The sequence below is a fragment of the Pseudochaenichthys georgianus genome, chromosome 12 (assembly GCF_902827115.2).
Source record: "Pseudochaenichthys georgianus chromosome 12, fPseGeo1.2, whole genome shotgun sequence".
NCBI classification, from domain to species: domain Eukaryota; kingdom Metazoa; phylum Chordata; class Actinopteri; order Perciformes; family Channichthyidae; genus Pseudochaenichthys; species Pseudochaenichthys georgianus.
In genome coordinates this window covers 3,805,904-3,833,803 of record NC_047514.1, presented here as the reverse complement: position 1 = coordinate 3,833,803, position 27,900 = coordinate 3,805,904, and the positions used below count along the sequence as shown (strand labels likewise).

At 40.3% G+C, this 27,900-nt stretch overlaps 1 protein-coding gene across 6 annotated transcripts in view; it reads right to left on the bottom strand.

Moving 5' to 3' along the window:
* tjp2a (tight junction protein 2a (zona occludens 2)) overlaps window positions 1–24,639 on the bottom strand; it is a 36,304-nt gene extending 11,665 nt beyond the window's left edge. The window contains exons 1-10 of one of the 6 annotated variants that reach the window (XM_071204946.1): window positions 24,497–24,639; window positions 16,308–16,359; window positions 15,911–16,040; window positions 7,607–7,660; window positions 3,181–3,305; window positions 2,992–3,094; window positions 2,120–2,879; window positions 1,533–1,636; window positions 1,107–1,260; window positions 91–202 (exon numbers count right to left, since the gene is read on the bottom strand). In XM_071204946.1, coding sequence (XP_071061047.1) covers window positions 91–202; window positions 1,107–1,260; window positions 1,533–1,636; window positions 2,120–2,879; window positions 2,992–3,094; window positions 3,181–3,305; window positions 7,607–7,660; window positions 15,911–15,913 — 1,415 coding nt within the window. In that variant the 5' untranslated portion in view covers window positions 15,914–16,040; window positions 16,308–16,359; window positions 24,497–24,639. Of the gene's footprint in view, window positions 1–90; window positions 203–1,106; window positions 1,261–1,532; window positions 1,637–2,119; window positions 2,880–2,991; window positions 3,095–3,180; window positions 3,306–7,606; window positions 7,661–8,530; window positions 8,655–10,965; window positions 10,993–11,150; window positions 11,396–15,910; window positions 16,041–16,307; window positions 16,360–19,111; window positions 19,444–24,496 lie in introns of those variants that run through there. The other 5 variants (XM_071204945.1, XM_034095731.2, XM_034095734.1 and 2 more) reach the window with 5 other exon arrangements.
* Window positions 24,640–27,900: the final 3,261 nt, after the last annotated feature.

Genomic DNA, 27,900 nt, shown 5'->3' with positions numbered 1-27,900 from the left:
TCGCCAAGTCAAGCTGCACTATTTCCGGCGTTATTTTAAACAAAAATCAAGTATCAGGTAGGGAAATAATACGATTTAATGAGGGCCTACCTGGGCTTTTCTCTGAGCTTCTCATTGGAGGAGTGAGACGAGAGGTCGGAGTGGTGGCCCCGCCTGTCTTCTTGTGGAGAGTAGGAGCGGTAAGACTCGATTTCTGAGATATCTGCAACACACAAAAAGAAACAGGTTACAAATGTTAACAGTTTCTGAATTTCAGACAGAAGAGTCCTTTGGGGGTTATATCGGCTCATGTTCAGGTAATAAAGACAAAAGATATATCTAAAACTAACTAAATAATGTGTCCATGATGCACTTGTATTTTTTTTAATTACATAATGTGGATTGCACACGATTCAAATGGCCCACAGGTCATAAAGGCAGGGAAGTGTGCACATGAGCCACACAAATGAAGGTTACATTTCTCCTCGCTCACACAATCAGTCCCTATTGAGGCCTTTAGAGAGGGGAACACTGCTGCGGTGCCAACCTTAACATAATGAAATTCTGTCGTATCCAATAGCAGGATTACGACGGGGGATTAGATCACCCTGCCTCAGGCTGGTGAGCACTTTCACACATGCAGAAGCACACACACGGTCCCAAAATCAGACAAAATGGGTCACAAGTCTTCCTGCAACCCCGCCCCCCCCCCTCCCCCGCTTACATTTGGTCAGCGAACAATCCACTCGCACCACTTATCTAGATTGATCCCGACAAATCACAGCAAGCCGTTCCGGTCATGTGACATTAAAACCAGGTATAAAAGGGTAAGTAATCAGGAGGGTATGATGATAGTCTCCGATTGACTCGTAGTGCTAGTGCTACTTTGATAGGTACACGTTTAAATAATAGTAAAAAGCTGATGTGTTAGTAAAACCTTTATTTTATGAAGGGAAACAAGTTTGATATATATTGACAAACACAACAACAACAACAAGGTTTCTACAGTTGATAATATGAAGTTCATAAGCAGTGGGTTGATATACTGTATGATGATGGAAGCCGCACGTAGTTTTGCAGCTATTGCGGAGAGGACTTGCTGCCTTTCAGATCTGAGTGTCTCTCACCATCAAGCTCTGAGTCGCTGTCGACCATGGGGGGAACTCGAATCAGCACCTGCCGTTTGTCTCTCTGCACCACCAGCTGCAGCTTCCCGCGGGATTTCTCGATCAGCTTCCCTGCGTCGCTGAGGGACAGGTTTTCTGTCACCGTGCCGTTAATCTGAGAGACAGAGAGGAGATCAGTAATGTATTTATACTGCATTGTTATGGAGAGGGAGATTATAAGAGATTGGAAATGTCCAAGAACAACTAAATATGCTTTCTTTTGATTTATACATCAAATATTGAACACTGCACTCTCAATATTCACACTGACACCTAATATTGGTGGTAAAACTAGAATAAAGAGCCGATAATTGAGAGTAAAAATCATTAAAAAACATGAAGCTTAGCACCGATTGGCACTTTGAGGAATAAAAACCATGACCCTACCTTTAATATGATGTCCCCTTCCTGCAGGTTCCCATCTCTGCTGGCCAGTCCTGTGTTGGTCATCTCTTTGATGAAGAGCTGACTGCCGAGGCGAAGGCCATACTCTGGAAAGATGGTATAAAAAAGAAACTTGTTAGTCAAACAAAATACAGTTTTAAAAATACCAGCTTTATATTTTGTTTGTCTAAAAGACTAACAATAGTATCAAGCAGCAGTAGGGGGAAATAAATCCATTCATGTATTATTAGAGATTCTTATCTCCTAAAAATCTGATTCCATTTATAACTTTGAAATATCAAGATTGTTTTCCTCAAAAAAAACTAAACATTGCTACTGATTGAAAGTAATCGTTAAGTTGTGTGAAGTATTATCTTCGACAAAAATCACAACAAATAAATGTTTACAGTGATATTTTGTGTAAAATATAATTCACAAGATTCACACCTATAGTAGATCTAGATATACACATTTTATACATATTTGTATTTGGGATTGTGGGAAACGATATTTCGATCTCTCCGTCTGTACACACAAACTGAAAGATTGACAATAAAGTTGACTAGTAACAATGTTTGTTAGTTTGTCACCTTCGTTCGGCCGGTTCTTCAGCAGCATCACATTCAGGGGTTTCTCCAGGGGCTCCAGGCTCTGTGCGGGGCGGGGGATGGGCGGGGCGGCCGGAGACGGGGAGCGCTCCAGGCGGTCTCTGCTCCCGCTCCGTTTCATTGGCTCCTCGTACTTCCTCGGGTCGATGGGGGCGGGCTCACGTCCTCGTTCGATGCTGTGGTCGCGCCCGCGGCCTCGTGGGGGGCTGTGGCCGTCCCGCCCGTAGCGTACGTCGGGGCTGTGCGTGCGGTCCAGAGTTCGCTCGCTGCGGTAGCGTCTGTCCGGGCTGGTGTCTCTGTCGAGGGCTCGCTCGCTGCGGTAGCGCCGATCGGGGCTGTGGTCTCGGTCTAAAGTGCGTTCACTGCGGTACCTTCTGTCCGGGCCGTAGTCGGGCTCGAGCAGGTGGTCCCCTTTGTGAGGGCGCTCCGGGCTGCGTTCTTTGTCCAAAGTGCGACCTCTGCTGCCGTCTCTCTTGTACTGCCGGTCCGGGGTCAGGTCTCGCTCGTTGCTCCGGCCACGCCGATCGTAGTCCCTGTCGTAGTCCCGCTCACGTGTTTGGTAGCCGGAGTCCGTGTATCCGCCCCGCTCCCTCTCCGGACTGTGGTCCCGCCCGCTGTACACGCTGCGGCGGTCCTGATCGTAGTTGTAATCGTCGTTATAGTCGTTGTTGAAGACTCTGTCATCAGGGGACGGGGGACGGTTCACCATATTGACTGGAACCTTCCTGGGCCTCTTGACTGTCTGTTGAATAAAACAGACCATTTCTTTGATCATATGTCTGATATTTCAACCTCTTTTAAAGCTCAAACTAGAGATAGAGAGGATATGCAAAGAAACCAAAAGCTGTACTCACAATCTTTGCTACTTTGCCACATTTCCTGAGGGTCTGGACGGCGAAAGAGTGGATGGCGCCCTCCATGGAGATGGCGTTCACCTGCACCAGTCGGTCATTCTCACTAAACACAAACATGTTGGTATGAGCTACATATCTTGGAAATGTAATTTTCTTATGTACTAAATTATGAGCAACAACAGTACGCACAACAAGAAGCCATCAGCAGGCCCTCCCTGCAGAACGTCAGACACCACGATGGACGTCTCGCCACTTTCCTCGTTGGGGTTGTCTCGCCCCCCAGACACTGCAATTCCAAAGCCCATCTTTGAATCCTGAGAAGAAAAAAGAAAAGGAAAAGCATGTAGATCGTGTGTAATTTTCATCTATTCATTTTGAGTGTGTGTGAGAGAGGTAGTGTAATCCCTGTGGTCAGAACACAGCGTATTATCATGGCTGCATGTGTATTGAATGCAGCGATTAAAGGGATTTGGACTGATTGTGATTACAGTTGTGCATCCTGGACTCATGTATTCTGTCCTGTCATGTATTTAGCAGTGCATCGTCTACATCTTGTGTAAGATATGTGATTGACACATGCCAAGACTGCTAACACTCCTAGCATCCACCCAACATTTTTGTTTGGAGATTTTCATTAACACACAGCCCTGTTTTAAAGGCTCTCTGGAAATGGTTCTACCTGCCCCTGCTCCAGTTTTCCCAGATGAGATTAGGTCAGAGATTTGATGACCCAGCCTCTTTATCCCCTCCCTCCCATCTGTACTTAACAAAAAACCCATACAATTCACCATTCCCCTCTGTCTCTAGCAGATGGCCTTGAAGGCAGAGGGAGGTTGAGAGAAAGTGCAAGCAGAGAAATCAACAGAGGCAACAACAGAAGCGAAGAATACATTAACAATTCCTCACTCTGATAAAATAATCTTAAAAACTCCCTCCGTGCAGTGAAGAATCAAACTTAACAAAAATATAAATCTGGATTAAAACACAGTTGCTCCCAGATGTCAGATTTTGGCTTGACAACAAAGCATTCTAGACTAAATCTGGCTTTGGAAAGGTTTCATGAGGTAATGTTTTCTCTACCCATACATTAGGGCTGCTCAATTAATCGTATTTTAAATCGCGATTACGATTATGGCTAGCAACGATTACGAAAACAATGTAATCGAAATAAAACGATTATTTTTGTATTATTACTTTTTTTCTTTCTTTTTTTAAAATTATTTTATTTATTTTTGGTTTTTCAGTTGAATTATACTTAAAGTTCAGGGTAATCAACTGTTAAAAACATACTGTTCACATTTTTTTCCTCTCCAATGAATTGATGTTTTCAAAGTCAATGAATAATCGCATTTAATAATCGCAATTACAATTATTGACCCAAATAATCGAGATTATGATTTTTGCCATAATCGAGATTATGATTTTTGCCATAATCGAGCAGCCCTACCATACATACTATTTCAACTGAAGTGAAAGTAGGTAGCTCACCAGCAGCTGAGGATTTAATGCCAAACACGATGTAATAGTGCATGCTGGGATACATGTGGTGCCTTCCTAATAAATCTAGAGAGAGATATACATCATTTTTTATTCATGTATCTATATAGTATATAATGTGCAGGGATTCTTTAATAATAAGATTCAACATGCAAGCGTTTTGGGATTTGTGTTTTTTTTATTTTATTCTGAATGTCACCTACAATTATTTAAAAATTAAAAACAAAACCAGCAGAGTGTCTTTGTAGTTGAACAATAGCTGGTTCAGTCCTATAGGCAGTGCAAACAAAAATAAGGTTGCTTGCTTAAACATTTGAATAGTCAAATCCAAAATACTGCCATGATTCAAATTGTGCCTTTCAAATCTTTACTTCTTTGTGTATATCCTCCATGATGGCTTTCACCCTGCACATAGTAACACAAGATCTTATTCAGCTTATCCAAATGTTTTTGGGTATGTTACTTATTTGAACGTATTTACTCTGATTTACAATTGAACAGAAATCACATTCAAACCACAGATCATCTTCTTTACATGTGTTTGCAATATGTCCTCTATATGTGATGTTTATAGGTTATATAAGCATATATGCCTTTATGTTTTCCATATATTTCAAAGTCTTAGACCACATGTGTCAAACTCAAGGCCCGGGGGCCAAATCAGGCCCTTGGTGGATTTAATTTCGGCCCGCAGGATAATTTGTAATTACTATTAGATCTGGCCCGCCGGTATATTGCACGCACACCTTCACTCCATCCTGAGGGTCTCCTCCGCTCAGAGCCTGACCCCAAACATTGATGACCTTGCACCCGAGATGAGATGCCAAGTATCTGAACTAGCATCACAGAGCAGCACACTGAGTTTCCATGGAAGTTTCCTTCTGGACTTTCTTTCTTGCGACAACAGGGCATGTTTGGTTTTCTCTTTGAGGGAAATAGTTTTGTTGAAGCTGTTGTTGGCCTGTGGGAAAATGTAATCATAAGAAATGAAGCTGCAGATAGAGCCATAAGAAATGAATGCAACTGATTATTTAATGTTGTTTTATAGGCAATCATTTAAGCTTTGTTAGTTCCAGGTTTAATATGTGCAATAAGTTCATTTCAATACGTTTTGTAATCAACATTGAACCAGTCCTCGACTAGTACCCATTTTTTCATTTTGGCCCACTGTGTATTTGAGTTTGACACCCCTGTCTTAGACTGTGTTCACTGACTACTGAAGGTGTTCTCACATTGAAACCTCAGCTCTACAGTATACGTGTAGTTCTGTATCCTGCTACATAAGCTTAGATTTGTTCTGCCTCTTCTTTTATTCTTTTTAGAATTTACATAAAAACAAAATAACTTAATGTGTTATCCCTAGTCTCAAGTAAATAAAACATGTCATCATGAATGTTTTAGTCCTTTAAAAGCCTCGAGGACGACACAGACAGGTTGAGAAATGTTCTGTGGTATGCAGGCAGCAGCAGCAGCAGCAAAATATTTATGAAAACTACTCCGTTTAAAAAAATGGTGAAAGAGAATAAAAAGTACCGAGTGTGACAGCTGGCTGTGGTGGGTTGAGAGTCGGGGGTCACGTGCCTGCAGCATAGGACCTCTTCTGTACTAAATCAGCCTTTTTGGCTTCAGTGAGCCGCAGCAGGACACAATGAGCCCATCACGATGATTAGCTCAACTGGTTTGCTCTGCTCACATAGTTGTACACGTGTTTACCTTCACCAGCAGTGTGGAACCTGCTCTCTTGGCTTATGGCGAGATGTGACACAAATGTAAAACTTCCAAATGGAAATGGAACAGAGGATTCGAATCGATCCAACTATAGGCAAACTGGCAAATGTTAATGTACCAGTCCATACTCTGCCCTCGTACTAAAAATCTAAACGTATTACGACCTTAAATGTTACAATTGCACACTTTCTAGCAAAGAGTGCCTTATTATTTGTCTCATAATTAAACATGAAGAAACAAACATTAATTTAGAGATTTTTCATGCCCATCTGATGAATGCATGCTCAATATTACCTTGTCTTTTGATCTTGAATCAACTCTTAAAGGAAATACCTGAGCAACCAAATGCTCCACTATGGTCACCATGCAAAGATGTACTGTATATAAATACAAGTGTATGTTTTCTTTTCAAGCGTAAAGATCGATCTGTGTGAAATTGTGTGTGACCGGGTTAGTTCAGATGCAGTCACAAGTTTACAGATATGTAGCCAAGATTAAAATAAAGTTTGATCCTAAAGATGGCGTGGTTCTTTCTGTCCCCAGAGTCAGAACTAAACATGGAGAAGCAGCGCTCAGTTATTATACTATCCAGAAACCTGCCGGTCCGCTGCAACTCTTACTATTTTTAAATCCAGGCTGAAAACTTTTAATGGATATATTCATATCTTAAACTGCACTGTAACTTTTATTCAAGTATTTTTTCTTTTAATGTTTATTTTATTATCTTTGCTTTTTAATGCCATTTTCTTAAAGTCTTTAATTTTTGTAAAGCACTTTGAATTGCCTTGTGTTGAAAGGTGCTATGTAAATAAACTTGCCTTGGTCCAAGCAAGGGGCTAGTAGAGGCCATTGCCCCCGCCCCCTTAAAGTCCCTGGCCCAATCTGAGGTCACAGAATTCTACAGGTGTGAAGTTGAGATTAAAACGGAAAACGAAAGCCAAGTTTGAAGAGGGCTGTGCTGGTAGCAAGGGTGCATGAAGTAGGGGGCCTTGGTGCCAATCGTGCCATGGTTGTAGTGCTCCTTTTGCAAGACACGAGTCTCTAGTTGTAATAATTTTTACTATTCAAGGAGAGCAGGATCTCATCTGATAAACCAAGCAAGCTTTTCATCATTATAGAAATTATATCTAAAAGACTCAGATTTCAGGAATGCATAAATGAAATCTGTCCCGATTTAGAGGAATGCAGTAAGTCTGTTCTAACTATAGCCTTGGCGTGCTTCGTTGTCTTACAAAGTCTTACACTGCAAACTAATAATTGAAATGCATTCTCTGTGAAGCGCTGCGTCTAACAGCCTGTGTTTATGGCCAAAATGTAAATAGTGTAAATGAGTGTAAATGAGATGAGATGAGCTGTGTGTGTGTGTGTGTTGTGAGGCAGATGGACTCACTCTCTGCAGGGTCACGGTGTATTGCTCCCACACGGTCTCCTCCATGACCGGGTTCTGTGGAGAGAAGGGAAAGATTACAGTGGGAGGTTTCATTTCACTGCGCAGATTAATAATGCATTACGTGATAAAACGACAAAGCCAGTTCATTAGCCTGGGATGTCCTTACACAGCAGGAGCTCCCAGAACAATAATGACAGGCCTCGGCTGACCTCAAAACAACAAGTTTGACAAATAAACCTCTGAGTCGAGGATTACATTATTGATGAGAACACTTGACATCAGTTAGCTTTCTTTAACAAGCACTTCAAATAATTAAGTGTTTGTTTTTTCTGGCAGAATTCACCAGAAGATTAGATAAATGAACCGTCAGATACACGCACACTAAAATGAACAACCAAGGAACCGACAACTCAGCAAGGTCAAGGGCTCAATAAACGTTTACTTTACCTTCATTATCATTTAAAATAACAATCTCATGATAATTGCCAAGACGGATGAAAAATACGCCCAAAAACTGACCAAAATGTGTGTAATTTAACAAGAGTAAAAACCCGAAAAGGTGTTTAAAAAAAACACATCTTTGTAATATTTTTGTCTTGTTAAGTCTAAGATCAATAATCCAATCAGTCCATCCATCCATCCGTCCTTATGAAGTACAAACTACCTTCTCAACAAAAGATAAAGTACCATTGAGTCAGTTTGACTACTTGCATCAACCATTACCAGTCAAAAAACACCATCATTTATTTCAGATAACAGATTATAAAACTTAAAACACTGACTTTTCTGTGATTCTGGATTCCTCATTTCAAAAATCTAAACTCAACTAAACACCTCAATTAACTAAAAACACCAAATAGGTCCATCCACCTGACCAACACTCGCCCTGACCACAGATCGGACACCAAACAGAACGAAACTCACAAGCCCTTGAAGTACACGTATGGTCTTGACTGCGTGGGCCCATTTCCTGTGCAGGCTGAGGACGGTCTTCATCGTTGATGCTCTCCGTCTCTTCCTATGTGTCTCTCCCTGCTCACCACCAGCGGTGCTCTGGCAGCCTGATGTGCGCCACAGCCTCCTCCATGGCCACAGCTGCACAGCCACCAGCAGCTCTCTTCCTGCATCTGCCCTCCCGCCCGCCCGCCCGCCCGCCCGCCTGCCTTTGACGTAATAAGGATTCTGCTGGCCTACATTCAGCACAAATCCCACCGTCTACTCTGCAGACAGTGTAAACATTACAGACACACCGACTTCTGCACAGACTGATGAATTCGCCTGCGTTATCGTCCACGAAAACAAAGTACAAGTCAGACCCTAAGATATATCCAACATTCTGCAAAGTTTCAAAGATGATTCACACATCGGCAAAGATAGAAATAACGGACACTAAACATGAGCACACATCCAAGTTAGAGACAGCACAAGGGGTTTTAAATAGTTGTTGGTAACTTGAGTGGAAAGTGAAGTCTGTGTGCTGCTCACATCGCGGTCCAGGCTTAGTAACACGGGGGCATGATAGGGCCAGAGCACTCGTCATTATAAACCACTTTTTTTGATTGTCCAGCCTACATGGGGAAAGCCAGATGACTGAGCAGCAGCCAGACAGCAAAAAGCAGTAGCATTGTGAACACTTCCGATGCACTGTGGATACAACTGATTTTCATCGTCATAACTACACTGTAGCTATGTATGACAAATAAAAGCCTTGAACCTTAAGCATAGAGATGATCTTTGATTTGTCCCTGTCTTTTCACATGACCATCAAGAAATTCAATGTTACCTTAAAACAAACAAACCTAATGGAAAAACAATCTGTTTCCAAGTTATATTTCATTGAAACAGGGGAGGTAACTGCTTTGTTGAATCAATATAATATGTTTGACATCACTTTGCACAAGAAAAGGCCTCAAGAGAGAGCAGACAGAGGAAACGCATTAACTCTTGAAAGTCAGATAAATAACTTGCTTTGTGTAACGCCGATCCAGTTTTAATAGGACTGTCTTGTACTTTGTGTTATGATTGTGATGGCTGCTCTCAGGCAGGCCTGCTGGATAAGTTGTAGCCTCCTGAGTGTTTGCCATTATATAACAAGACACAAACACATTTTCCAGGGAGGGAGGTTGAAATACTGAGTCCTCCTCATGGGCCGTGAAAACAAATTATTTAGAGAACAAGACAATGCTTTTTTTAAAACCAGAAACATTTAATGAGTGGGTAGATTTTAGTCAGAGCCAGGGAAAATGCATTGTAATAAGGTTTTTTGCATGATGTAAATTACCTGTTTTTTTCTCTTCAGTGTGTTCTCATATGTAAATAAATAATGTGAATTTTGTAATTAATACCGAGTGAAAATTGCCACAATAAAAGAGGAATTTTACATCAATAACTTCATGACAGATAATACAATTTAAATCTTAGTAGAGCTGCAAATAAAAAGTATTGTTTATTGATTGAGTATTGATTTTTTATTTATTTAATTGTTTGTTGGAAAAGTGATGTTTACAATTGCCCTATTTGTCTTATTATACAAAGAAAAGGCGCACATCATCATAGAAGATGCTTAAACTATAGAATGTGAAATGATGCAAATTATATATTGATATAAAAATAGCTGTCAATTAATTTTCTGCAGACTAATAGGTTAATCAACTTATCGTTTCAGCTCAGGTCTTACACAGAGCTGGTATTGTTTATAAGATTTCCAATACTAGTTTCAGCACCATGGCATCTGGATTATTAAATACTGACATATTGTGTTTTACAGGAAACATTTGATATAGTTTTGAAATTGTACTGATGCAGAAATCAAAACCTCAGTACTCAGTGGTAGAGACAGTTTTTGGCTGTGCAACTCGAGATCTTTTTGACATATGAAGACCATACTTTAGATCAGTTAATATGTGTAAGAAAGCAGTTTGTAAGCATTTACTGTGTGTGTTTTTAACTCAAAACCTAGTTAATTTGGCAGTGTTGCAATATTTACTGCGCTGCTGTGGCAAGTAACAGAAAAGTTGAACAAGTCTGCCCCCTACTGTTGACAGAGAAGCGTTACACCATGAAGCATAAGAAAGAACAACACAAAAAAAGTAACCTAAATTATGAAAACATTATAACAACTTTGGATATAGTCGTTTATGATGTACTACAGGCTAAACAACCGTTACTGTTGCTCTTCTTAAAAGAAGAGAACTAATAAAAGAGGAAATCAAACCACCAAAGAGCCGTTACGTTATACGCACTTTAAATTAGACAAGTCGGGCAAATACGGGAACAGTCGACAGATACATAACAATGATCGTGTCAAAACAACTTGTAAACAGTATTGTGAACCATTTCTACCAACTAAACGAACTTACTGGTGAGCAGTTAGCTCACAGCAGGTGCAGCAGGATGCAACAGGCAGCAAGGATTCAGGAAAACTAAGCAAACGCTACTTCTTTAAAAAAAAAATATATACCAACAACACTCTTTGACAGGACTAAAATGGTTGCTATTATTCGTTCGTTTTGAATGTTTTGAGTTTCGTTATGGAGGTACTTACGGTGAAATATTGAGTTGCATATCTGCTCAGAGACAGCCCCCCGTTCACTGGCATCACGCACTTTGAACTGCCCGGGACTCCTACTTTTAAAACTGTAACTATAACTAGTTTCTTCTCGGATGCAGGCCAACTTCCAGAAGAAACGGATGGTTTCAGCGTCTTAATAATGTACAAATCTCGCCTACTTTACTGTAAATCCCACGTTTCCTTGTTAAGAGATCAGACATCCACAGCAAAAACTAGCGCCGAAGACTCCTAGCTAAGGTTATACCAAATAAGAGCATGGGGGTGGGGGGATGGGGGGGCTATATTTAAAAAAAAAAACTATAGTTAATAAAAACAAACTAAAACAACGGGTTATAACATCAATAACGTTTGAACTGAATGATGTATTACATTTAGTTTAAGTTCAAAGGGAATCAGATTAAAGATTCGTGTCTTGAGGGGGTTTCCCCCCCCATCCGCCATCAGCTGACATGGATCAGTCCAACATTCCCATTGATTTTAGGAATCCTGCTGTGGGTCTCCCAGACAAACAGACAGCAGCAGCACAACAACAGATTAAATGCAGCACACACCGCAGAACATAATCAAAAGACCGCCACTTTAAAACATAAGCAATTAAAAGGCATTCATTTGAAATGCATTTTGGGTAACCTATACTTACAGCAACAAAACATATGTTAGTTAAATGAATATAAAATAGCGATAACGCTAGAGATTAAAATATGAAATCGATAGGCCCACTTTTTTCTCCATCAAAAAAAAGAAGAAAGGTAGGCTACACCAGAATATGCTCTCACTTATACCATCAATACATTTAATAGGGCCAAACTTACTTTGTCATTTATGCTTTTTTATTTTGATTAACCAGGCCTCCGGTCATTGTTTGATTAGAAAGTATTGGTTAATCCAGTGGTTTCAAACTTTTTCTGGCATTCCCCACTTTAAACAGGTGGGCCTTTTCAAGCCCCACCTGTTCCTCGCCGCTCCCATAACATGGTAGGCCAAGTTTAAAATGGTCAAATGTATCGTTCTATAACAGGGGTCTCCAACCTTTTTTAGGATGAGAGCTACTTTCAAAAAAATTAAACAAGTTGTGAGCTACTTTTACTCCTCTTTTTCAGTTTTTTTGCACATTTTAACATTATTATATGCTTACCTTTAACCTTTGTGTGCTGTTTGGGTCTGTGGGACCCGTTTTCAGTGAAAAGAAAATGTATGATTTTATTTTAAATGTTGAAGTTAAATCCATCAATCTGGTGCACTTTGAGCACAAAATGAATTTATGGATACATCTCTCAACACTCTATGAAAGGGAGCTGTATACTTTTCAATAATCCAAGCATCTTTAGAATATGATCAAGATAACAAATCATTTAAACTTGTGTATTCATATCTTATGTTACCTAGTTAGCATTCTTTCTTTGTATTTATGCATTACTAATCACTCCCCTGTTAAACTGTTTACTGTCCTATAGTAGCCTACACATTGGAATGATTTCTTACTTTATTTTGTACAACTAGGCTATATTAAATAGATAAAGGTGTGTTTTATCTCTCTCTCTCTCTCTCCGTCTCTGTGTCTCTCTCGCTCACAGAGGCTGCGTGCTCCTCCGTGGCGATGATGGCTTGCGTTAAAAGATAATAATAAACATAGGCCTATTTGTAAAATGGGGGGACACAAACGGGATTTCGAAAAGTGTCACGGTTAAACTCCTTATGAAGTGGTGAGGTGCCGCTCCACATTGCTTTTCTTCCTGACTGCAACGCTGTTGCGTCTGTGTGTGAGAGCGTTTCACATGTGTGTATGAGAGATTTTTACATATGTCTGCAAATTACTTTGGTTTCAGTTGTGTGTGAGCAGGCTCGGATTGGCCATCAGGAGATTCGGGACTTTTCCCGTTGGGCCGCTGCCGTTGGTGGGGCGCTGCCGTTGGTGGGCCGCTGCCGTTGGTGGGCCGCTGGCTCTGGCATAGGTGGGCCGTGGACTTTCACAGCGCCGCTGCGCCAGTACCGCATCCGCCGCCGCAAACACCCGCCGTTGCGAGGCTCTGGCGGCTCCAGCAGGTCTGGTGCAGCGGTGCTATGAAAGTCCACCACCGTTGCGAGGCTCCGGCTGTAATAATCCACTACCGCCCGTGAGGACCCAGGTTCGATTCCGGCCTGAGGTCCAAAACATTTTTTTTTCTTTTAAATAAAAAAATAATAATCTCCCTTTCATCGCGTCCATTCGCGACCCACCTATAACATCTCTGCGCCCGGCGCGCTCCACACTTTGAGAAACGCTGGGTTAATAGGAGGGACATGCATTGTAGAAAGTACACTACAATAGCCTACTTTATGTGCACACTGAATTGAACATTAAAGCCATACTGTATGTGAATGTTGCCAAGCAATTCCAAAACCTTGGGCATCAATCTGCTTTTTTAGCAGCAGCAACTCTCCTGGTTTCGGTTTTCCACCAGATTTTAGAAGCAGGAAGCAGGCATTTGTTACCAATTCAGACACAAGTGCATCAGTGAGGTTGAGTGATAAGGCCCGGCTCACAGTCAGTGTTTTAAATCATCCCAAAGAGTTAGGTTCTTCCACGACAAAATGAGAACAACTTTTTTATGGACTATTCACTATGTGCTGAACCATTAGGATTTACTCTTACTTAAACTAAGTGGCACAAACCATGAACAGCCTCAGCTAAAGTTCAACAAATGTATATAGAGGTTATAGAACGATGTGGGACATGTAAGGCTCTTATACATGAGCAGCTGAAGCAAAGGTTCAGGTTGCAGCTGTCCCACAATAACCTATTGTTTTGTTTTGTGTGTGTCTAATACTATCTACTCCCTCCATTCAAACCTGCCCTTATCTGGTATGTTATCAAATCACAGATAAGTATGCCAGCTGACTGGAAAATATCCCAAATCCCTTACAACATGTAGAACTTAACCATTTCTGTCAATATTCACTAATTTAAATAATTAAAAACAGATTTTCTCTTGGCAAAATGTTTTACTTCGAAGCAACAACACTTCAGGAATGATATAATGACAAAAACATTTTTGAAAAATCTGGTCAATCCAGTCAAAACACTGCATTCCATTAATTGAGAAATGTGAAACGTTTCTTAAAATAGGCCATTGTAATGCAAAACAGCTCCACTGGCCTGAATAATGTTTGTGACCAAGTCATTAAAACAATGCGGCTTCCAGGACATGACATGTCTCTGGTTAATCATCATCCAGGATGCAGGCAGCGTAATTCTATTCAAATACGGAAAGAAGTCTGGGAACACCGACTCATCAACGCGTCAGAAAGAAGCAGCCAGGTTTGCAAATGTTTAAATGTGCAAACTGAGAAATTATCTTACACTAAACAAAAATATAAACGCAACACTTTTGTTTTTGCTCCCATTTTTCATGAGATGAACTCAAAGATCTAAAACATTTTCTATATACACAAAATAACCATTTCTCTCAAATATTGTTCACAAATCTGAAAAAATCTGTGATAGTGAGCACTTCTCCTTTGCCGAGATAATCCATCCCACCTCACAGGTGTGGCATATCAAGATGCTGATTAGACAGCATGATTATTGCACAGGTGTGCCTGGGGGGGGTCCGAAAACCAGTCAGTATCTGGTGTGAGGGGTAGGGTTAGGGTAATGTTGTGAATCGAGTGGCCTGTGTTCGTCGTCCATAACATACGCCTGCCCATACCATAACCCCACCACCACCACCATGGGCCACTCGATTCACAACATTACCCTAACCCTCACACCAGATACTGACTGGTTTTCGGACCCCCCCAATAAAGCAAAAATGCACGTTTCAGAGTGGCCTTTTATTGTGGCCAGCCTAAGGCACGCCTGTGCAATAATCATGCTGTCTAATCAGCATCTTGATATGCCACACCTGTGAGGTGGGATGGATTATCTCGGCAAAGGAGAAGTGCTCACTATCACAGATTTTTTCAGATTTGTGAACAACATTTGAGAGAAATGGTTATTTTGTGTATATAGAAAATGTTTTAGATCTTTGAGTTCATCTCATGAAAAATGGGAGCAAAAACAAAAGTGTTGCGTTTATATTTTTGTTCAGTGTACTTAACATGTGCTAATTTGGATACATTTCCAGAATATAAATCTAACATTGGATAATGCCTGGTTCAAAATTCCTTTTTCATTTTGATGGCATAATAGAGTCATAGTGTTTTACCAAATGTAACCAAATATTGTGAGAGTCATTAAAAATGTGACCTGTTTATTCCCCTCGCTGTGTGAACAGGACAATCCACATGGAATCTGATCTTTTAGATTCTTCATATGTGGGTCAGAATCCGATACAGGTCTCAGTTTTGGCAATTCGAGTCTGAACATTAATATTGGAATGTATGCTACTTTTTTAACAGAAACTTGATTTGAGCAATACATCAGAAATAAGAATAAAGTACTAGGGCTTGCAGTGTAAACAGATACCATGAAACTTCAACAGCTGATTACTTGCGAGACATTACTGCAAGTGTGTTACACACATTTATGGTATTTAAAGTTATCTGGAATGTATGTTTGAAAATATGATCACGAGGCATTATCTAATGTCAACTTTTGATAAGTTTAGAGAAAAGAGACATTGTTTTTGCCTGCATTGTGTTGCCTTCAACACTGACATAAACAGTAAAAGGTCAACAGAAGCATACAAACCAGACTCTATGTGCCTCTCCAAAACACAGCATCCACACTAAACATTATGTGAAGAACGTACCATTGTAATTGCCGAGTAGCTGCGTGAGGAGAGCCGGCGAAGATACAAGTACTGAGCTTCTCTGGACCAGCGAAACTTGCAGTTTGACTTTAGGAGGTCAGTGCCGGTCTGGTCCAAGCCAGGCTGGTCCCTACGCACAGAGAGAGAGAAAGACACACAAGTTTAACTGAGAAGACGTTACTGCAAGTGTGTTACACATCAAATAATATTTCAGTAAGACCCAGCTTTCATTCTGTAGATCAAGACAGAGCAATGAATCAAGCGTGTCCAGAGTATTAGTGCAGATTAACGAGGACGTTTTTATTAAGCGAGCTGTGACATGATATTTGTGATCTTGCAGATTAATTCTTAAGTAGCACTGCAGATTTTTCACACGGTGGTTAGTTAGTTAACTCACCATGTTTAGTGCTGTTCAGCCTCGTATAAATTCTTGTCAAGTCTCTGCTTTGCTACAAATTAGAAGGGAAAGCAAGTTGTTTGAAAGAAGAAACACAGTGAGACTAATGAAAGACTTATATTTGTCCATTATGGGAAATGTAGGATGCCATTTTCTTGAAGGGTCAAGCTAATATTTGGGACTAAAAGTCAACATGTGTCTGCCTCTGCTCCATGTTTGTGAATTTCAATATAAATTGAGTCCCCAAACTTTATGTAAGTGCAATACTAAATCTCTGGATTATCTATTTAAATGCAGATTTGTAGACATGTACACTAATGTGTAACTAATACATGTTACACCATACTGAATTTACTAGTTTTAGCCCTTTCCTAGAAATCATGTATAAAACCACAGTAGTAGTATTTTCTACCCTTCCAATGTAAAAAGGTTTAGATGCGCAAAAGTATTTTTTTTTTTTAATAACTCTTCATATACATCTGCCCTATGCTATGCTAAAACATTGTCAAACTGTGATGGATAATACATTTGTAGCAGGTTTCATGACATCTGCTTATTTAGTATCACATTGTATGGACACTGGTATAATTATTAAAATCCAAACTCCTATACAGAGCAAAATGTTTTAAACATATATTAAGCTCAAGCAACAACATCAAAATTATAAAGTTTGCCTCAAACTGTACTTAGGCACAGCAGTTCTTTAAGCTTAATGCTAATGTCAACATGTTTGCTCAGTTGTTAGCTTCCTTGTTAGCATGCTGTCATGTGTTAATAAGTTCTTAATACAGATACAGCTGAGGCTGACAGGAGTGTTGTTAGTTCTGCAGGGATTTGGTCATAAAACAAAGTAGCACACAAACTATAACCTGATGGTGTCGGATGAAAAGCTAAGGGATCACCAAAGTGATTACAATGTAATCCTGAATGTGTGAACACACATTTCATGAGGTTCAGTGGGTTCAACAAGCCTGTCATTAGAGAGGAAGGGCTGAGCTCCATGACAAATAAAGAATTACAAAATGATGTTTTGTTACTTGGATGGATAAGTGAGAAATGTGTGGTCTTGCTGAAGGAAATGTTACAAAAGTCAGGAAGGGTATTCTGTAGGCACCATAGAATTTTTAAGCAAAGTTGATGGTAATTTTCTAGGTTTTAGACATATTTCAGGAGTGCTTTTCTCTTTTATGCAATTGTTAATTCTCTATGTTTGGGCGGAAACAAATATCAATTTAAAAAACTTGGGCTTTGGGATGGTAAGACCAAATTTTTTCTTAATTTATTATGTAATCTTTTGCACACTTAAGTAAGACACCAGACCACACACTTTTACAAAGAAGATTACCACATACATTTTTCAACTTCCATTATGACAACTCAAACATTCACTGTTGAGGAAATATAAACCAAATATTTCAATTACCAAGGGGGCAGACTATGAAAAAGTTGACCTATAAATAGATTATAAAAGGCCACGTTTCCCAGAACTAAGCCAACCGTGTATGGCTCCGAGTAAAGCCAGAGGATACCCGGCCAACACTGATACTACTGACTATAATACGATAATCTGCAGGCTCACTTCAAGAGCAGCATCTCAGTCCAACCTGATTGCTAACATGTCCCTACGTGCAACGTTTTCTATCAAACTGAAACAACGTTTCTGTTCTTCATGGCAGTGAGTCAGAGTGGAGGTTTCTGATTCATTCAGATGGGGTAACTGGATACAATCAGATTGCCTCTGCATGACTAAACCTGCTGCCCCTTACACATTAAACACAGACTTGTAGGATCAGCTCAGCATCTCCAAGAACAAGTTAAGTAATCCAAGACATACCTAACTTCAATCCAGGAAATGAAAGAAGGATTTAGTCTGAGGGGCCAGTTTCGGATGCTTGGTATGATTTTGTATGAGAAAAACATTGGTATTGACTGTTTGCACCTATAACTTCCCAATACAAGTTTACTCAAGCCATTCATGTTGGCACTTCCTTAGAATTGGGTGACTAGCACTAGATCCAATCACCGAGAATCAAACTTTTAGTCCCTTATATAGGTCAAGCTCCAAAAACTGATTAATGTAGCACTGATTTGATAATCAAGGTTATGTGAAGCTTGGTAACAATGTATAAATACCATCATCTATACCTTTAGTCTGGAAACTAGGTAAAGAATGCCTTTGAGATGTATCACAATCTAAAATCATCAGAACAGCCAACCCTGATGCAAAACGGGGTAACTATAACCTCAAAAATATAGCGTCTCTCAAAGCAGTCAGTCAACCAATGTATTACATCCTTGAAACCTTTATGTCCAAATATTTAGAAGAACTCATGATTATGAATAGTTCATCAAAGTTGGACGACTCCCAAAACACTTTTACTACAAGTGGTTCCTAGCTAACTTTTTTTTAATTTGTGAATATTTTAAGATGTCTGCCCTGTACTACAGTAGATTATTCAGAATAGCAGAGACATTGTTTCTGGAATAACACATTAATGTCATCTTTCAATTCGGTCTGAGGACCATAAAGAGATTTCCAGGGAAGACAGAACTCTCAAAACAGATTCAAAGACACCTAAAACATTGGCATATAAACCAAAACTATCTGAATAAGCCCTAGAAATAAGGGCTATCTATTGCTTCCATGGCACAAGGACAAGGACCCCACATTTCTGAAACAACAGGATTTAGAAGTAGATATTAGAAATCACAGGGGGGCTGTCACATCACGCAGGTTACTACTACTATGCACAAGTTCTCTAAAGGGAACGATACACACACACAGGGATCTAACTCTAACTCACCCAATGGGTCTCCACAGTTTCCTGCCGGGCGGCAAGAGCTCCCTTTTGTTCAGGGGTACAATCCCAATGGCCGCCTGCATGATGGTGATGAATTTCTTGAACTTCATCTTTTGACTGTCCTCTAACAGCAACACCACGCTGCTCTGACTGCTGCTACACTTCCATCAGTCATCTTCTAAAAAAAGTGCTAGACCGAGAGGTGGATTTAAACATCTCCACATATGCTCATCTCCGCCCACAGCATCAAGACTTTGTTCTCTACATGGCAACAGGCCACAGTTTCAGCACCCGGAGCACAAAGGTCCTACTGCTCCTGTTCCCGACCGCCGACTCCGACAGATGTCCTTTTGGCTTTTTTTTCTGAGCGAGGGAGGATAAAAGGAAAACAAACGGCCATGTTCCTGCCAGGCGGTGGGCTGGCCCAGAGACGATGAGTGCGTGTCACTCTTACGTAATTCTGGAGATCTTTGGACATAACACTAATGAAATCGCAGCCTCTGTCACCACCACCACTGCTGCTGCTGCTGCTGCTGCTGCTGCTGCTGCTGCTGCTGCTGCTGCTGCTGCTGCTGCTGCTGCTGGGATAATTGTGGTACTAAGCCCTGATAGATCATATATGCTACCCGCTCCCTTCCCTTTAATCCCCCCATCCAGGCTTAGTCTTCATGCCATTTACACCAGGACAGACCCATTTTCTTCACCCTTATATCCTCACACAGCATGCTTCCACTAACCCCTTACGGAGATGTATTAACGACACAATTACAACTCAACACTTCTAAGCTGTATTCAATCTGCACTTCAAGATTTGAATGTGGAAAAGGACTGATTGCAAAACGTTCTCAGAGCGATGTACTGATTTCGTGCAAGCTTCGTTTGAAATCCACTCTCTCCAGATGCTTTTACATATTCTGAATGGGGAGTGTTAATGATTAAACCCCCAACTGTATATGTTGATACTGTGAAACAAAAAACAAATTGTGTTGCTTCATACTGATAAGGGTATCACAAAATAAAGACCGACAATATGTTGATCCCTATCATAATACTCAGAAGTCGTAATCAATTAAAAGAGTCCAAAAAACTCATGTTTCCTTTTTTTTGGCTAGAAAAGAAAAAGGTACTATTTTTTATAGACAGCTGGACACTATACTTGTTTACAACAATGCTCAAACAACTGTTAATAGTGCATTTGATTGGACTATTTACAGCGGTGGATTAATAAGAGGGAGGCGTGTGGTGGAGTGGCCTAGTACGATGGTGTTCGGATCAGGGGGTCACAGGTTCAAACCCCACTGCAGTCAGCATGTCGTTGTGTCCCTGAGACACTTCACCCCAAATTGCTCCTGTGGGGATTGCGCACAGTATTGAGCATGTAAGTCGCGTTGGATAAAAGCGTCTAACAAGTGACATGGAATGGAATACCATTTTGACTCTCTCCTGAATATTCAAGTCTATGGGATAGATCTGGCCAAACGTTGCCTTTTTGTTTCACAGCTGTAATTTCTTAATATTATTCAATTCATCATTTAATATGGTAACTTGGTATCAATGAACCATGTTAAGCACATATCTTGGTGGTAAGGTTGTTCAAATTCTGATAACCATATGTTTTGCAATCACTCAATGGTTTTGTTATTATTTGTAATGCATCCCACGCTCCTTTTCCCTGATAAGAAGCGCCCTTTATCCACTCCCGCTCTGTGCAAACCCTCAGCGTGCACGCCACGGCGCAGCAAAGATTAAAAGTCTACATCTTGTCATCTTCGGTCGACAGCAGGCCGCCATGTCCTGAGAGGTCTGAAATAAATAAATAAATAAGCTCCGTGGCCTCTTGATGAGCGGCCAGCCAATGCAAACTCCGGACGGGATTTATATTCCAGCAGTTTGAAAGTCTGGATTATGGCTCTGGATGGTCGTGCCATGAGAGCTGCTGCAGATTTTACTGAGCAGCAGAAATCCCTAAGCACTCCAATACCCTGAGCACAGCGAGGGAGACACAAAATACAAAGCGTCTATTTTTAAAAACATGCAGCACAATGGAGGAAGAAAACAAAAAGGAGAGGTTTTTTAAGTTCAACCTCTGTGTGTTGTTTTTGTCAGAGGAGGCAAGCTTGTGTGGAAACCAAACCATTGAAGTGTGCAGCATTCAAACTGCAGCATGACATTCACCGGCACTTTTATCATAATCCAACACCTTACAGTAATCTCCCAGAGAACACTTATCCTGCCCAAACTGTGTGTAGACAGAGGAGAACGATTGTGTGGAGGGATGGAAACAACACACGGATGCACGTGCGCACAAACACAACATGCAAAGGTACACAGTGAATGTATATGTCAGCAACTCGGGGTGATACCAGAACAAATAATTTGGTATCAACATGTTGCCAACATTCTGAAAACAAAAAGACTTTTCTACAGGTACCAGTGAATAGGGCACTAGACGAACATCGTCCCTGTTTTTCCTGATAATGCTACATTGTGAACAGAACAACCAATCCCTGTTGATATCAGCAGGAAGAGATCTAGTTAATGTTAGCTCTTTGCAGACAGGGAGCAGCACAGTTCTACTTAACTTAAAATCGATCACCTAATCATGATAGGTTGAAGCTGTAATCAGAGATGTCTGTATTGGGAAAAGTGAATTATAACGCTGTCATTGTGTGTACAAATACATGATTTTGTAAAAATGTCATTTTTGCTTAGAAACCTAAATAAATGAAGTAGTTGGAAGGAGATTTTTTCATAGCAACATAAAATAGATATGCGTCACGGAATGTTGATCTGTTTAACCTTACAACAATCACTATGCAAACTGAGTGCATGTTAAAACATACATCAATTATAACACATTTGTAATCTAAGTCTCTGCAAGAATATTTCCCAATATGTCATCCTAATGTTTAAATACTATGGGTTAGTCGCTCTCCTTAAAAAAGTGTAAAAGCAAACTTTTGGAACAATGTCATTAAAAATTGAGCAAGTTGAGAATTTTCTTCAAACACTGCAACTTTATAAGCATTCTTTCTCTTTTAGGTTTTCATTTTATGGTACATAAACTGTTTGATTCGGTTTCAGTGTTCAGTCATCAACCTTATTTATTGCAAACTTGCCCTGATAAACCCACTGTTCACTCCCTGCCAAACACCAGACACATTTAGTAACTAGCTAGTAAAGAAAGTGAATCTAAAAATCCAGATATTTCTCTCATTTGTGGTTAGAGAGCAAAACCATAACAGCTTAATGGGCGAAACAGTCTTCAATAGGCATTACAACACAGCCAGATCTGTTCTCAACTACCACATAAGGACAGCCATCTGCTTCAGTCTGCACTCTCAACAATTACAATCCTGGTGAAAATAGTAAGGGTTATGGTTTACTAAGCACATATACAACTTCTTCTTTATAGTATTTTACCGCACGCTTTCATGCACCAAACACAAACATTAGCGACTTATAAGGCAGTACAAATGGATGGTTTGGATAGATGGTGACACCATTGTAGCCATTTGATATCCAAGATGTGGAACAAATGTTAAGCTTCCTGGCTCTACTGATGCAGTTTTATAACTACAACATGCACCATTTAATCTTTTAAAACCTTGAAGAGATTTTTGTCCTTCATAGGCAGGAACAATTTGTATATTACTATACAGTCAAGCTATATTGTTTTATATCGGGCACATTGTTTTAGATAAAAAAAAAAGGCAAAATGCATAGTTTTTTCTCTTTCAAACCTCCTCTCCATTTTACGGTTTAAAAAAGCCTCATATTTAAATTATGAAAGAAGGAAAAGGATTCACTCTTTGGCCTGATTCCTTTATCACTGAGCGTTTTCACTTTTGAATGAGAATGGCTTCTTTTGTATCCTTCTTTTTCCACAGGGTAAGAAGATGCGGCTGGAGCGGTTTGCTCGTCTTAATTCTTTTACGTAAGCAGTTTGTATCTTTGGCCCTTGATACTTGCCCCAGTATTGCTGTGGCACAGTATCACTGCATTACTAAGGGCCATTATGCAATGTCCATAGGCAAGGCATGTGCGAGCCAGATGGAGGGACACATGCCACTCACAAATCTGTGATGAGAGTGGGGAGGGAGGGAATTAATGAGTGACCTTAATGAGGAGTTGAACCCCATGGAACACGGTGATATCTCTGCTCATCCAAATCACTGTTGCTTTCCTCTGAATAGGCCTGATTTACAGCAAAGTCCGGATACTAATGGTAACATGGTGAATCTTGCTTCATTTCCCTATTGCTAATTGTATTGCAAACAATATGTTTGATGAAGTCATCCAGTGCATACATCCTACATGACAAGGGGCGGCATCTTAGGTGTGTTGAAGTCTTATCCAAACCTTGCAAAGTTGGTTCAACAAAAGTGTAGTTGCCACTCACTGGTCAAACCCGGCCATAAGAAAGCACATCATAGCCAACTCTATAGTATTTCTATAAACTCTAATAAAACCAGAAGAAACAATGACTAGGTTAACCATTAAGCAATACCATCTCCATCCAGATTGAGCAATAGCAAATCTGGTAAACAATATAGTGGCTCACGAACTTCCTTCCTCCCTCTCTGATGTTCATCAGGTGTTTCCTGTGTTTCCCAAGAACTTAGTACAAGGGTTAAAGTGGAAATGGTGCAATTGAAAGGCATTAGAATGAAAAGGACCATTGCCTTGATCAAAATTAAAGATTTCTCTGGGTTTGCACATTTTGCAAACATTTGGGAAAGTGTGAGAGTACCACTTAACAAAAAGATTAAAAATGGTTTAGTATTTTGTATACATTTAAAGCAAAAATAACTGACACCTGAATGATTAGTCAGTGCATAACATAACCAATAACTCCCTTTAGATACATAAAGTTGATTAATGTAGCTAATATGACATAGCAGAGTAGAAGGAAAAGTTAAATCTCCAAAAAAGTATTAACAAGTTAATACTTACTCCCTTTAAAAACATGTTTAGCCTAGACTTACTTTCGATGGGATACTCAAAATACGTTTTCACTAAAGGGAACTTGGCTGGCACCGTCTGCTAACCCTCACAATACACAATAGCATATACATACAATGCTAGCCCAGCCCCATGTAACGCCTCTCGTGTATTTACCCTGAGGCATACAATGCATACATAAACACACACACACACTGAGGCCTGAACAAACTGTAGCACTTTGGCGTTCGGCAAACAATTAAAGAAAATAAAACACTACTGCCTTTAAGAGCGAGTTAAACGTGTTGTTTGTCAATTTATCTGACCAAGTAAACCTATATGTCTTTAGCAGGCACCATTCCAATGCCCTAATATGGCAATGAGGTGCGAGGAAACAGGGCTGAAAGATGTCGACATTCAGGGCGAACAAAACACGATACTCACCAGGTGAAACTCCGAATGCCTCCTGCTTCTGTGTGACCAGAGCAGCTTAATCCGAAAAGTAAAAGGTGGATATGAAGAATGTGGGACACGGTTAGGGTTTAACAGGGGGGGGGGGGATTTTAGGTAGCTTTTTGGGTTTCGCCTGTTGCAAAATCTCACTTCCTGTTTCTCGCAGGTATGTGGGCGGGCTCTCAGGCTGCAGGTGCGTCTGGAGTTTCAACACGTGACTCCCTCTGGGTGAGAGAGGAGGGCCCAATCCCAAACCACTCCCCCTACCCCTTGGTGACGGAGTGAACTCCGTCTGTAGCCACACTCGCAGCTCAACGAGGCTCCCTCCTGTCAGATGGAGGGAGTAAATACAGCAGCACGCTTTGGGACAGCCTCCCCTCTCTCCGGCAGAAAGAGGAAATGCCGTAACTGTATACAACGGTTTCAAATCAGCATCTCTTTGACAAAAAATGTAAATTAATAACTCAATAGCCCTCTAGTTTTTGCAACAGTCTGTAAATATACACAACTTTATAATAAAAATGCACACATTTACCTTTTTCTAGACTAAACACAGGTATGATCCTAAGTTAAAACATATGAGGTTATCATGAGGTTGTTAACATCGCAGTTTGTGGATGTTTGCTGGAACTACTTGTTAACAGCTTGTTTCCTGACGGACACACGCGTTGAGACGTTGAGACCATGGTTGAGACGGGTCAGGTAGAGACCGGTCTCAAGCAGGGGTTGCGTTCCGATAATCCAAAAATCAGCTCCTAAATTCTAACCCTATCTCCTATTCCTTGACCTCTGAGTGAAACGTCACGGGGTTAAGGGATAGTGGATAGGAGAATTCAAAAGGATTTAGGAGAAGAGACTGCGGTATTTTAGAGAAGCCGAATGCACTTTCACTATCCGACGTGTTTACGATGCGCAAGAGGACGTCATGAATGTGCGTCTGCTGCTGTGGGGAAACTATGGAAACTACAGTTTTCTATACAGCGGACTACAACATGGATGTATAATAAGAACGAGGGACTGCTGTAAACTCATATATAGACTCTGCACCGTGCTCTGATGCTGTTGCTGTATGCTTTATGAACGTGGACAACAGAGAAACATATTCTTCAGGACCAAAGTTTGAATTGAAATAAAAAAGGAAAGTGAAAATTATGCTCGTCACCCTCTCCCTCCGGTCTACATTAATACAAATGATCCCAATATATATGATTGTATGAACTATGAAAATATCTTAAAATCAATACAAATGTATTTATTATAAACGTTAGTTCTTAACACCTATCACCATTCAAACATCTTTTAAAAGTTGAACAAACTCCACACAGCTCAGTAAAGACTGTGAAATGTTGACTTTATTTGATCATTTCAGTCAAAACTACGTTCATATTTCTCTTTTTGATTATAATACTGATGAACGTTCAGAACAAAGCACTTTGGCAACTTACTACATACGTTTTAAAATGCTTAATAAGCACCGTAACGTTCATGATATAATTTCTCCGTCATAATCGATTGTTTCCGTGAACGGCCGACTGTTGAGAGACGGCAAATGCTGCGGCTGCAATGCATTGTGGGGCAGCATTTTCTCCTCTCCTTTCGTCAAGGGAGGTCCAGTGGTTCCTAAGCTAATGGAGGTTATAAAGGAACTTTGAAACCTCCTTTCCTTTCATTTGGAGAATTGGAACGGCACTTATCACTGACGTACTTCCGGGTCATTTCACTCCGTTAGGAAGGTTCCTAAGCTAAATGGACTATTGGAACCCAACCAGGGTCTCAAGTCAGCACCGATGCAGACTCGCTGTTTGAGGGCTTGATAGCCCACTCCCCCTCACACCGCTCCACACTCGTTGCTTTGGAACAGCCCTTAATATGGTGGACCCTCCGCGTGAACGTGCAAACGGAGGGGTAGGGTGTAGGGGGCGGTTTGGGAATGGGCCGAGGTGACACTCCACTGACTCACATCCTGTAACCTGCAGGTTTACTATCGAGACATTAAACACATAAAACGAATACACGGAGCTTATCAGAAAAGGTAAATGGCAGTGGCGGCGGGCCCATAGGGGCGCCGCCCCCCTCTTCCGACATGTTTGATTGTCATTAAAAATTCAAAAAGATATTTAAAAAATAATATTTTTTTTAATGAACAAGGTAAATATTATATAGTTGGTATCAGTCAAATGTATAATCTACAATAAAATCTCGTTTAAAATTGTGTTACGATGTCTAAAGTTACTGATAAGTCACATGTTTCCTGCCTGGCCGCAGAATGTATCAATTCCCTCTCTCGTCTGGGCGCTAAGAAAGGAGCCCTCAGCCAGTGCAGCAGCATCCAACACATTGCTGGCTGTTGCTATCTGTAAACTATGCCGCCGAAACATAATTCCAGCCAATCAGCCAATCAGCCAATTCAGATCTGATGGTCATAGGGCGCCGATTTCAGCGCCCAATGCAGTCTGTGAGTTGTTTGGACTCGTATCCAAGGTGACGCTACACTGTAAAACCTGACAAGTTAATAGAACTCAAACGTTTTTTGAAACTGATTACATCGACATTTTTGAGTACCTTAACTTAAATATTTTAAGTTAAAGTATAATCTTATCAATTGAGTTCTATTTACTAGTAATTTTTAAGTGACACAAACATATTGTTTTAAGTTAAAGACAAATGGATATATTAAGTTATTTATACTAATAATTTTTGTTAACACTGTACATATAAAGATCAAGTATCTTTAACTTAAACATTTTCATATCTCTTCAACTAGCTATTTTGTTAGCACAGTAGATATGAAAATCAGGTAGATTTAACTTAAATATTTTGATTATCTCTAAACCCCAATATGAATTAAAAATGTCAATTGAGTAGTAATATTGAACTTGATGAAGGAAAGAGACTTTGCACTGAAAAGAGCACTGAAAACTAAATTAACTACTGACAGGCATAGGTTTACTTCATTACGTAACAAAGTAACTCAAACGATCAGAAAGGCAAAAGCCAACTTCTTCATAACAATAATTAATGAGGCAAAAGGTAACACTAAAATAATTTGGGAACAGATTAAAAACTTACTGGGAATCAAGCACAGGCCAAAAAAGCAGCTCGAACTAAAAGAGAATGGTAACCTAGTGCAAGACCCAGAACAACTTGCCATAGCTTTTAATACATATTTTATCAACTCTGTAGATGAGATTGCACAGAACTTCCCTTATTTGAGAGCAGAACATATTATCAAAGTCGACGAAAGTAAGATGTCCTTTTGCATTCAACCCATATCGGAATTAAAAACCAAAGCAATTATTAATTCTCTTAAAACTTCGACAGCTAAGGACACATACGCTATGGATTCTACAATGCTTAAATCACTGCAAGATTACTTAGTCTGCCTTCTTACCCAA